Here is a 13,236-nt window from a genome sequence, read left to right as displayed (position 1 = left end):
AATATCAACTGTTGTACAGTGTTAAACACGTTTTTTTGGTACGAACCAATGTAACCTTGACGACTGTTAGACGACATTCATGTTATCAGTCGAGTAGTTTGTCGGCGCCTATCTCCTAGTCTCATATGTTCGTTTAATTCTTCATACATCAAAGTGTATGTGTGCAACACTGATCATACACGCATATCTCTAATCTTCACATCGATGGAACCGCCCGTTTAAAGGCCTTCCAGTGATGCGTCCGTTCAAGGGAAAGATTTTTCCTGCGTGCCATTCGTGCTTACCTTATTCTATAGCGGGCAAAAAGGGGGTATTATCAAGGATGTGGTGGAAGTTGTAGCAGTAGTGTCGTGCTATGCTATGTGGAGTCGGATGGGAAAGGGAATTCCTCATTTCCATCCTCCCTCCGAACCTCTCCCCTACTGTTTGACACAAGACACCAACTCCTCCTAGACCACCATCGCTACCCGCCTTCTCTCTATACACTCACTCCGAAGTGCGCCCTTCGCGCCCGACGGACACGCCACGGCCTCTAGCGATAAATTCCTCCGTGTGCTTACGTGCTTGTGCTCCTCTGATGCTGCTGTAACTCGGCCTATTAGCGTAAGAAGGTGCTATCGACACATCCTTGAAAAGACGAAGGAATACAAGGACACTGCTATTATTTTGGTGCAGGATACGAGGAGACACGCCGCATTTAAAACGGCGAGATAGATCATGTAGCATAGGGCTTCTTCCTATTTCACCGGGTTCTCGTGTAATTCTGCAGTCGTGGTCGGGACTTCTCCAGGATTCTGTGGTTAGGCACGTATGTGAACTCTCCGTTTTGGGACGTTTTTTACGTCGGAAGGAGCCAAAGCAAAAATTGGAGAGGAAGCTTTCTGTAGTGCAGAGAGTTACATGAACTAAGGACGCGAATTAGACAACGTGTTTTTTTCAGGTTTGGTTGAGTCTCGTTGTGTAACATTGTGCTAACTACTGGTGTGTAGCGGCACCTAGTCGAAGACTGAGGATTATGTGTTCATAAGATGGACTGATCTAAGCGAACTATGTGGTTATTTCGTGGACTCGATATGAGGCAATTCATGAGCTCCGTAGTGCTTGTAGCGGCCTGCCTCTTGGCAATGAGCTGTGCCATGATAACGGCTGGCCGCATTGACGGCTCAGTACTACTAACGAATCCAACCTCTGCTCCCGTGCCGGAGACAGAAGCCGTCGCCGCAGCAGCAGAGAGAAGCTATGTAAATACAGAGAAGCTCGTGCAACAGTCGGCTCGACAAATTGAGGAGGTTGTCGAACAGTCGGAGGGAAGATCAGACTTTAAAATATCGCCTTCTTCATTACAGTCGCAGTTGGACTCTACCCATACCGAGGCTCCCACAACTACGCTAGAAAAGGACAACACGAGAGTGGCGGAAGGGGGAACAGCGGCCGGGGCGGGAGTTCTATCGACAACGTCGTCAACGTCGAGTATAAATCCAGTTATCCAGACTACTACGGAGGCTACAAAACCTATGAAAGACAAGATATCCATGTACGCTAAGAAGGCGAGCAAGTTTTCCGAGAAGAAAACCTTATTTACCAAAAAGGCTGTAATTGATAAGGAGGACAAACTGGCGATCACGACGGCAGCGACTGCCGAGATCAGTTCGGCTGCTGGTGTAACAACAGTAGGCTCAGCCCATTTGACCAGCGACGACTCACACGTTTCTCCAAAAACGACTGGACCCGACTCGAGTGCGGCTCGCTCTAGCACAACAACAGACTCTATGATCGCTACAACCATCATGGTGATGCCAAATTCCTCTACGATTTCAACCTTGCATGTTGAAAACAAGCAGTTGTTGGTAACGAATGAAGATGACGATGAGGTTGGTCCCGGATGCACTTCGAAGATTCGATTGTCTGCTGGATTCAAACTGTGGAGGTCCAAGGATAAAAATAAGCTTAACCTAACGCTGGCTACCGATAATGTAAGTATAACGAATTACCCAGAAAGGGGTACATTATAAGTACATAATAGAATAGCAGCTTCTTATATACATATTTACATGAACTAGTTTCCTTTAGCTGGCTTCACTCCTTCCAATTTAATGACCAGCCTGCTTTCCGAACTTCTAGGTTTACGGCATGTGAGTGTAAGCAGAATATAGAGTATTAGCCTTTTTTGGAATGAGTCTATCCGAGTTGTTTTAGGTGATGTTTACACCTTTCGAAAAATAGCTTTGTCGTTTGTTTCGTGGCATTCTTGCTGAATAAATCGTTTGTTCTGCTATAGTACTCCCGAGTTTGACAGTTACCTTTTACCAACTCGATGCGAAACTGCGATGCGAATACACCCAATACTGGCGACCCAGAAACCTGCTTGTAAATCAAGCAACCAAAGGCAGGTAGTGCTTTGTAACACTCCAAGCGATCGGGCGGCCCGTCCGTTTCTCGCGACCTGCTACGAGAAATGACTCCACCTTGCATAATAGCTAGGAGGGAGACGAATCACGCACTGGTCACCTGCCAGCTCTAGGAGTAGTAGATTTCTGTTCACTACGTAGTCGTTGCTGTAGGGTTGATTCACTAATGTGATGTTTTTTGCGGGTAAGTGACAAGGAGTGGCACGGCTCAAAGGTTGGCTAACTAGCTGCAGCTAGAAATAGTTAAATTCCTCTCTACTTTTGACTAGGGTATCTCGGAGAAGAGAAGATCAACCGCACACTGCCTTCCAAGAGAAGTCTATCGAAGATCGCGCAAAGGGTCTCTTTTTTAAAGGCTACTTGTGTCGTTTGAGAGGGCCAAGCTGAGCAGAGCACCCAACGGTAGTATGACGCGTAAGATCACAATTTATGCGAATATGGATTATCGAAGTCGAAATTCTTTCTTAGCTCCCAAGGCTCCATGGTGAACCTCGGGAACCGTTGATCAAATTCTAACGGTAACGGTTGGTCGGAGGGAAACGAACAAGAAGATCCTGCAGCAGGCGCGACGTCTAGGGGAAAAAAGAACTCCGAAAATGCAAATCGCTTTTTGATTTGAGTGGTCTGGCTGCTGCCTCTATATTAACTTTCTCAGTGTAATCCCCAGGCATGCCAAAAGTGAGCCATAAAACAGAGTCGCTGCTTGATTTTGTCGATACTCGTCCTTTCGAATCCGTGGTGACACACAAGTAGCCATACACGCAAAGAACGTGCGCGTTTTTAACATTATGGTCACTGTTTATGGAACATAGGACACCCAAAGACGCTCCATAATGTACGGTGATGTGAAACATTGTGTTGTCTTTGGATAAAGTTCAAGTCGTCGATGCGTCACGCCCACTGTACTTCGGTCATTCTAGACAGGCGAGGCAAACTTTCTCTTCTTCTGTATCTCACTGTTATTCACCATTTACCGTTTCTCATTTCTCTCGAGGCTTCTCTGACTTCAAGCTCAACGAAATCTCTGACTTTTCTTCAAGTCAAAGGCGCATCGGGGGTCTTTACGGGGTGTCGAGCTGTACCGCGCATTCGCCCCACTAACCCGTAAGGACCAATTAAAGGGATAGCAACGTTTCAAGGACACCGTATCTACATATTTTAGTTAAGGCTACCCCGCCTACGTAGCATGCATTAGCTGCATATAGCACCTCCTTGGTACAGTATCGGGTATTGCAGTCGGGGCAAGACTAACGTCAGCGTATTGAAACGTAGAGCGATTTCTGGGCTGTGCAGTCAATAGCGTGTTATCCAGTTCACCTGTACCTTGCGCTGTGGTACTGCGTGATCACGGGAAAAGTAAAGTATCTGTAGAAATAGAAGCGACCACGATCATAGAAGTACGATGCTTATCTGCCCCTTTGCTCGAAAGAGGCTGTATGTTAACAGGAATGACGACGTGTCGATTGCCGTTACACTAACGGCTCTAACATTCAGCAGCTTAATAACAACTGCTTGATAACGTCTCGGCAATTTTTTTTTTATTTCGACCTGTGTGTTCCTGCATGAAAGTGCACGAACCATTCTTTCCTTTCATTCAAACGTCAATAGTCATTAATAATATAATTTGGAGCAAACCTGCACAAAAACCTGGCGGTACGTGCATTGCCCTCGAGATTGTTCCTTATCGTAAAAATCGGACCCATCGCAACGTTCTATTGGAAAGTCGGTCATATTAGGTCTCCGCGTACAAGATGCAGCTGCTAGATTTTTCTACCCAAAATATATTCTCGATCACATCTCGATATTGCTCATACAATTGAATATCGGACGTGTGCCGGTCCATTATTCTACTTTATTTCCGCCTTTTTACAGAACCAGATCGCATGTAGAAACCAGATTCGCGTGTGGTATAGAACAACTGAATATTAATTTGGAAAAACTGCCAAAATCAGCTGTGCTAGTTGATATGCTGCTAGCAGCAGATCGGTCCGCTAAACAACAACTGAATTCTGCGGTCAATAGTGTAGGAAGGGGCAGCAATCGAGGCCAATAAATGATAAGAAAAACAAGGCCTCTTGGGTTTTTTTCCGACGATAGCTTCTAGTCCCAACCATGAGGTTTGTGCCGTGTCAACCACGTCTTTAATATTAACGTGAAGTTTCAGAAGCGTGGGCCGTTAGGAGCGCTCATGAGACCCCGCCACAGACCTTCATAATTTGACACCCTGTTCTTTTTGGGCTCCTCTTTGGGTGTCGAATCTTTTTTAGTGTCGTTTTCTACGGGTTCAGAAATCGACACATGAACTTCGGCAGTGTATATTCATTGTAGCTCTTCCCCACTTCCGTTGCTTTGCGAGCTGACACGGGTATTTTAAAGGCGTCCACGTTAGGAAGTAAGGCGTGTACTGATATATGTCTGAATGTATAATATATGTGATTCAAGAAGTAACCCAGAAGCTTGAGTTTTCCAATTTTCTCAAGAAGGCTTCAACGTTTTGTTTCCCCTAAGTTTAACAGTGTTGTTTTTTTTTCTATAAGTTCAACTCTTCTAGCTGTACACCTAGCAGACGGATGATCAAAAATACATTTTTCATTGCTACTTATCACGTTGTGGTAAATTTGTAAGTCTTCCCGACACAAGCTACCGATTCCGGCTTTGCTCTTACGAATTTTTCAGTGACGCCTGCAAACACACCCGTTAAGGAAAAAGAAGATAATCAGATTAACGCCGGCGAAAGCTATAGTTCCGTGCATTCGCAGCTGGCAACGAGATGTACTTCTCTCTCGCCTAGGCGAGGGAATAGTCCAAGCTGAAACGTCAAAGACATAATCGGACTCCGACTCGGTCCTAACAAGAAGAGCGTGTATAGAACATCCATGGAACGGACAGCCTATTCACCGATTAATGACGAGCGTGCATCTGACCCTTCTGCTATCTCCACCTCTCCTGCAGCTGTCCGCCAGGAGAGCGCTAGTTTTGGGCAGAAGGTTGTTTTCTCTTTAGAGCTTTTTCCTTGCCTCTAATGAGCTCAGCTCTAAATGATCAGTCTCTTAGGAGATTTCTTTTAGGAGGATGATCTATCCTCATCCACATCTAAATATCTACATCTAATGAAAGGAAAAGGAAGCTTTGTGCTTTTCCTGTGGATTGTATATGTACTGCTGCTTGGCTGCGAGTAAGTCCAGCCGTGTCACTGCGGTAAAGTTTCGTCTGTTGGCCATTAGCCGACGATCGCAGCAGCATCGCAACTCTACAGTATTTTGTGGGTTTTTGTCGGGTGTTTGTTAGAGTCGGCAATTAATGTATGCTACTCTGACTGGGTAAGATGAATGGCGTTGGAAATAGGAAGAAGCGTATAGTGGTCTGTGTCACGTGCCCCGTGTCAGTATTGTAACGCATTTCTAACTTTACATTGAAGGGGTTGCGTTGTGTCATTGCTTATAGTCAAGAAAAGCGTTTACAATACGACGCGCTGTGCACGCTGATGTTATTTAATGGCGTTGAGCTGCGGTGGGCGTCAGCGGATGTTTGCGATGGAGACTTCCTGTTTCATTAGTTCGATATTTGGCTGGCTGCTGGTCGTAGTACTAGGTCACTGGCAAAGGTTGAAGTGCAAAGGCCTGCCGTCAAAGCAACGAAATGGAATCAACAGTGATTCAGGATTAGAGAAGTCGTGCAGCCGATGGACCCTAGTACAGAGGTCCAATCGATGAGCTGAGGGGCGGATTTAAACAGATCTGTAAATCTTCTTGGCAGCAACAGCAACAGGGCTAAGAGGGAGGACCAGAAGGGCTGGGATCTAATGGCAGCGCCTGTACGCGGTGCATCGAAGGCGAAAAGATAGTTCGAACAAAGAGTAAGAAGCTTCTGGCAGCAAGATATATCTTTTAGCGGGTCTCTCTTCTTTCTTGCACGCTTTCATATAGTGGTAGGTTCCGTCAAAAATCCTCCAGCCTGAAGGAACGCCAGTTATACGACTGTCATTTGTTGAAAACACAACCGTCACCCTCGAAGCAATTTTTCTCATGGGCGCAGTTTTTTACACGAATAAAATGACTGCACCAGATTCCGGCCGACGACAAAGTGAACCCTAGTGAGAACCAAATTGCATATCAGAAGTGTGCTGGTATCTAAGTCTTTACAAATTCAATTCTGTTCGGCTAGATAATTCTAAATCGAGCGTGTTGTTTAAATATTAAGCATTCAATTTCATCTTTATGGTACCATATGTCAATAATTGTGATAAGCTGTCGCCCAGTCCAAGAGAGATCCTTGGGTCATTGAATGATTGGCTTTAGCGTTATGGCTACGCCGTTTGGTTCCGCCGACGCGTAGAGCTGTTTATATGGTGTAAACTAGGCAACATAGAATATCCAAGTATTAAATTCACTCTCCTTTATCTGGATGACATATATCCTGCACTGCAGCTGTCACATCATCTCGAGTTCACTTGCAGCTCTACGATCGATTGGCATCCGTTTATGGGTAGAACGCAACGTAGCCATTAGTGGGCAAAGCCGAAGGCATCACTCGGAACGCGACACTGGCGCGGGACGGCAATTTCAGCAACCGCTGCTACGGCCATTGTTCGCGTTTGAGCGATGGTGTGCTAAGGCCTGACGATAGCAGCGACAGCCGCAATAGCAGAAACGACTCAATTTTGTGTGAGTGCATTAGCAAATTCGAATTTGCCTACGCGCGCCCCGCCGGATGTCAACAGCCCGCAGCACTTCCGGCTGCATCACGAACCTTCTTTCCCTTTTACTATAAACGGGCTGCCCCCTAGTCCTGCTTTCATGTTCCCACCCGCATACCATCGGTTCAGCAGAACTATCGTAGACGCCTGCGCATCGCTAGTGGTAAGTAACCCTTCACCAACACTGCCACGACTATGATGCGAATTCCTTGGATGAATGGATAGTTTCGGATTAGGGTCGAGGAAAGACCCGTCAAAGATAAGCATGCGACTGACACCGTACTTCCAATGGTGTAGTAACAGAATCAGGGAAGCAGTGGTGCTACGCTATGGTCGCTAGCTATTTGACGTCGTTGTAATGCGGAGTAGCAGAAATCAGCTTAGGAAAAGTACAGGACTCGACTAGCCTTAGGGTCAACCCTGTGCCAGCGCTAGGCTGGTGTAATAGTTGTTTTATAGCCGTGAGAGGCAAGCATCCAACGACAGAAGTAGTAGCAACAAGCGTACCGTGGCGCCTGGCAGGCCAATGGGTGAGTGGCCGGTTAACCCGTCTGTCTGTGAAGAATTGAAGTGGTCTGCAGAACTGTCACGCTAGCCGCAACAACCTAGGGGACACAGCGGAAAGATCATCCTAAAGCGCTGTAAGTTTCGGCAAGAGGTGATAGGAGGATCAAAGACCCCTGCCGATCTAAGCAGCAATGACGCCCCGTAATGGTTCATTATAATCAGCTGAATTGCTAATTGGTTCAGCTTGCGTTCACTTACCTTTTTTTGTTTAACAAGCATCGTACACCGACCCACAGAATGCTGACACGCGCCTGCGGATAGATCTTGAGTTTTCCTTCGAGTATGTATTTGGATGCACAGGCGAAACCGCTGGACTCCCCTCTAAGCCCATGCCTCTTTTGTCAGTTCACTGGCCACGTACGGGTACATAAACATGCCAACGTTGTGATCCAGTGTTACATAGAGGCCCTTTTACAGCTTTGCATGATGGTGGTATTCCTTTTGGACTACTCTCTGCTTTTCTTCTAGTCTTTTTTTTCCGGATTCCCATAAGAACTGGTAAGCAACCACACATTAGTACTCGTTGCTATTTGCATAAGAAGCTGTCGGAGAAAATAGTCCATTCAGATTTGAACCTTCACCTTACCCTTTTGTCTATTGTAAACGTCACTCATACGACGTGCGGCGTAGCTATAGTTCGGATCTGAGCTACCTACGCAGATATTTTGGGGATACTTTACTGCACTATAAAGACTAGGGTTACGTTTAACAAGGATCCCGCTTCCTGTCTCTGTTGACCAAGCTCCAGCTTAAGGGGTGCTCACTCTCTCTCAAAGAAAGCGAAAGTTCGCTGTAAAACTGTATAATCTAAGGTTTCTGTAGGCGTCACTATCACACATTCTATTCTTCAGCCTTTAAACTCTGTCAAATTGAAGTATTCTCGAGGATGCTTAGGTGCTTCCTACATAATCCAAGCACGTAAATGAAGCTATGCATAAGGCTACGCTCAATATAAAATAACGAGAAAGTATGTTGAGCAATTTTTGCACCCTTTCCTTCACTACTGCTTACCTGCGGCAATGATGTTAAGTCCCTAAGACGCATCACTAGGTTCGACTGCTTAGTTCAAATCAGGTCAGAGGGCCAGAACAACAAAAAGAGGCAGGAGGAACAGCAAACACTGTCACTACATGCAGGTATCATGTAGCCTCCGCAGGCGGCTCGACTTTGAGCTTCCCTTATATGTGCGTGTATGAACAGAAAGTCTGAGGCCTTGAAAAGGCCATAGGCCAGTATGGCTTCGCGGGAAGTGACTTTTACTCTAGGGACCGGATGGTCCGACAGGCGAAAGTGTCGTCTAAGGCTTTTTTCTAACCTCGACCATCGAGCGTCGGTCGTTCCTTTACCCAAGTCGGGCGCAGCAGAAGCATAGACAGACAAGCGGCCGGGGAGATCAAGAGGGCAAGCAGGAGAAAAGCCAACATTAACGTTAGCTATTTCTAAGCTACTACGCCACCCAGCTACTGCTGCCAGTACGGCGGAGCGCTGTAATTAACGCCGCTGTCGTTGTCGCCGTCGCCATCGCGGCTGTCCCCCGTTTTGCTGGCTGGTATCGCTCTGCTGTCACAGGCGATCCTCATTGCCGGAGGGGAAATCTGCCTCCCATACTTGGGCCAGTCCCTCAGTCGGCCCTAGACCTTTTTTCTACAACTAAGAGGTCCCAGGCCTCTGAGGCACCTTCTCATCCTTCTTGGTCGTCCACCACCCTCGCACGTTAGCAGCGAATATTCGGTACAGACTAAACGAAGCGAGCTGCGTTTGCTTGCTTTCCTATTTGGCTTGCAGGACCTCCATTAGCGACCGCTAGAGACTGTCTCGGCTGTTCCAGCGTCTCTTGCGTGGCAGCGTGGTAGATCGGTAAGCCAGCTTTCCCACTTTTGTATTGTAGTGAAGCGGAACTAACAGTCAACTCTCTCTGAGCCAACCAATCTCAGCCATCTGCAGATATAACAAATGTTGAGGTGGTGAATGGCAGTGGCGACGCCGTCGGCGGAATACAGACAAACGAGAGGTGAAGCTGCAGTGGTATTCTCTATCCCACCAAGCAGCCTTCTTTGTCGGCAATCGTTATAGCCAATAAACCTCTCCCCTTCCAACACCAGCTTCACCTAACGAACTCTGGTCTGTTGAAATACCTCTTCATAACATACTCTACTGTCACTTTCCTCCGTATGACAACGGTGACCTGAAAGGATATGATAAGTTGAATGACACATCTTGCACTTGATCTGTCAGTGACCTATGATTAGTTATATTATACCAATGAGTATGTATCCTGTAATGTACAGACAACTGACGTAAAACGTCGTAACAGCGAAAGCAACTGTGGGGATGTTGGACAAAGAATCAAATTTATATTTGACTAGAATGGGCGATGACGGGCAAGACAACGAATGCTTCTGATTAAACTGTATCTTAATATATACCTCAGTTGTCTGTCAGACGAGAAACACTCTGACTAACATCTCCGTTTGATATCCTGGTTTAGTTGACAGAAAGGAAGACCAGAAACAGCTTCACCGGTCAAAGGACATCCGGTCAGACAGATAGCCGGCTTGTCACGTTTGAGGCTAGTCATGCTGCGCCAAATGGAGCCAATTTTCCAGAAGGTGGCTGCGTACGGTACGTCGGCTTTACCGCGTTTTTTGGATCTTTTTAACGGTATAGCAACGTCCGAAATATCACGACAGGATCACGGGAACCGTCCCGATTATCATTAGCCGGTCAGCTATGACTAGATGGCTGAGTAGCGGTTTGGTGACAAGCCGACCCTTTTTAGCCTTGGCGGGACTGATTGAACTATTCAACAACTTTTTAACCTCCCTTTTGGCAGCTGGCCACAGGTCTGTTTGCTAATTGACTGATGCTTGGCCTACTAGGCTTACATAATCAGTACACATTGCTGTTATTGGTCACGTGTTGTTGTCTTGTTTTTTTCCCCATTAGCGTTTGCTGCTTTGATTCTAGCGACAGATCGCATTTTTGATTGAGCGACAACTAATATATATATATAGTTGTCAGGAAATTTGGATTACTTTGGATTATCTTTGTTCTACCCGTAGTGAATTTAGACTGCGCTAGAACCTGCCGTTGAATAGTGTTGATTAACGGCTTATCAATAGATTAGTCTAAAGCGTAACAGCGTATTAAGTAATTTTGTAGAAGTACGGCCTGCCTGTGTCTAGGCAGTTGCATATGCCTAAATCTACGCCTACAGAAATGGTCTCATTAGGATATTATAATGGATACATTTTTTTTAATATACTCTCAGCCAAAATATGTGTACTGCTTTACGTTAGATCTATGCATAAGTACATTTTCATAAAAAACTATTCTGCCAATAAAGCATTCTTTTGCTGGCCTGATAGCCTTATCGTACCAAAGTGGCCTTGAAATATACCAAAAACCCAACGACGTGCATCTCTCAAGACGAATTGCTAGACACTTGCAGACAAAACTACACACGCGAACCTATCAATAACGTGCTTCACATTTACAGGTAGAAATTTACGTTTACCTTTATATATTTATGTTCATATTGTGCATTTATAGGTGTCAAAATATAACAATAAAATTACCGAGGTTTTCCTCATCTACGCTCAATCTGTGAGATTCGGGCCTTCTCTCCTTCGTTATCTTTTGTAAGACAATATTATATAGTATAGTAAAGTGTGGCACTCGATTCCTGTTAGGGGTAATTTTTAATGGGCTAAGCAGACCAAAATAGAGATGGAGATTTCGGTTAGGCATCCGCGACGCATGTATATACCTCAATTCGTTGACCCCAGACAGTTATAACTTTCAAAATGTTGGGTTGAATTGATTCACTATGATTGTTAACGAAATTGCCAGGCTGGGTCGAGTTTCTTTTCGGCATCAGACAATCGAGGATGTTGCTGGAGAAATTAGCTTTCGTTAGAGTTGGTATTATTTAACCAAGCGAGTACATTGCCTTGGCTAAAACGGCTTAGCTTTGTTTTATATATCCAATCACTGAGCCCTGTTGGCGTATGGGAGTGCAATACAAAACCCAATAGCATTGTAATTATACGCTTCCGTCGAATTGAGCCGCGGTGGGTAAAGTTCCGTCGAAACACGTTTCCCTGTAATCCACTGACAATCTAAAGTAATTCTGCAAGCAAAATTAATAAACAGATATTGATTATTGCTTTTTAATACAAGCATATGTAAAACGAAAGGATTTGCCATCAAGATTTAGAAAAATGATAGAAGTATGTGCCGATTCTCCGAGCCCTTATTCGGTCGCGTTGGAGGTCATCCATCTTCACATCTAGGTGAACCTTGCAAAATTGCTTTCCAAAGGTCAGACGGTCTGATCAAGCCTTTTCTAATATGACGACGTTGTTAATAATACATTTCGTGATTGGATATAAATTATGTCGAGAAGACAATAACTCACTGACCTGGCAAGTTAATATCCACGAAAAATAGACTAATTAAAAATATTATTATGGATCATAACCGTATCATTATTGTTATTATTCTAATAGTCAACCACTCGAAATTGACTCTGTTCTCTTCTTTGCAGTTGAGCTGTTCGATTTCTTCGGGGCTTTCTGTTTCATCAAATACAACATCCCATCTCGTCCTTGACGCCCAAGTTGGAGACCAGATCCGGTAAATGAGTCTAGGCGTATAATAGCAAGAAAACAATGATCTAAGTATATTACGAAAATTGTTACAACAAATGCTTTTAACAAGGTCAAGGGAACACTGTAGTTCTAAATTTGCATGACTGAGAGCTTAAATTCTGGCGATCCGTACGAGCCCGAGAAGCTTTGGGGCTTCTTAACTTGCACAAACAATAACATACCTCTCCATAAGCGTTTAAAAGTAGTTTTCGGTAGCATCTGATCCATTCAGCTTGAAGTAGTCCAAAAAAAAAGCGGCCACGCGGTCTCTCACTATCTCAACCTATTTGGGCCAAGCAGGCGATCTCTTTCAAAAGCCTACAGAATTTACCTTACAGGTAGGAACGTTTACAGGCTAAGATTGGCATAGCCTACAAGGATGATAAGATGCCGAAAAAAATGCGAATATAAACAATGGATATATGTATTGTACCGCTTGACCTTATCATCACCACATGACAAGCTGCGTCATCACTGAACAGTCTTATACGTCACGCGCGATTTATGGCAAATATTAAAGGCCACGTTATAGACCCTAGCTGTCTTTATCAAAGAGGTAATTTATCTAGTACTACCTATGTTATATTGTGACCCCGCGTTTTTATGAAAAATAATGGAGTCGACTCTGTAGACTGTGTCCAAGAAGCAGCTTTCTACCGTAAATGTCTCATTCGCTGTTTGTCAACAGCACCTTGGTTTTTTTTTTTTTGTGTAAAACAGTATGTTTTCCCTAGGGTGGACTTCATTTGACGATTTGGCTCTCTTTTATAACATTAGAACTTTTAAATAACCAGACGGTAACGCGTAAGTGCAAATACTGCAAAACAACTGCGGAACAAGCGCCTAATTTATGAACAAGTAGGAACGCATTCGGACTACGTTGTCGCTTCCTGCTATCGCCGTACCGTCCTTT

General features: G+C 44.9%; 1 protein-coding gene across 2 annotated transcripts in view; it reads left to right on the top strand.

The window, feature by feature from the left end:
- The first annotated feature begins 502 nt into the window (after positions 1-502).
- LOC111269451 (uncharacterized) overlaps positions 503-13,236 on the top strand; it is a 43,533-nt gene continuing 30,799 nt past the window's right edge. For both annotated transcript variants that reach the window (XM_022849055.2, XM_022849057.2), the window contains exons 1-2: positions 503-1,973; positions 12,221-12,309. In XM_022849055.2, coding sequence (XP_022704790.1) covers positions 1,050-1,973; positions 12,221-12,309 — 1,013 coding nt within the window. In that variant the 5' untranslated portion in view covers positions 503-1,049. The remainder of the gene's footprint in view (positions 1,974-12,220; positions 12,310-13,236) is intronic.

The sequence above is a fragment of the Varroa jacobsoni genome, unplaced genomic scaffold (genome assembly GCF_002532875.2).
Source record: "Varroa jacobsoni isolate VJ856 unplaced genomic scaffold, vjacob_1.0 scaffold_1386, whole genome shotgun sequence".
Lineage (NCBI taxonomy): Eukaryota > Metazoa > Arthropoda > Arachnida > Mesostigmata > Varroidae > Varroa > Varroa jacobsoni.
Note: the sequence above shows the minus strand (reverse complement) of the source record. Positions and strands in the feature narration are given on the sequence as shown.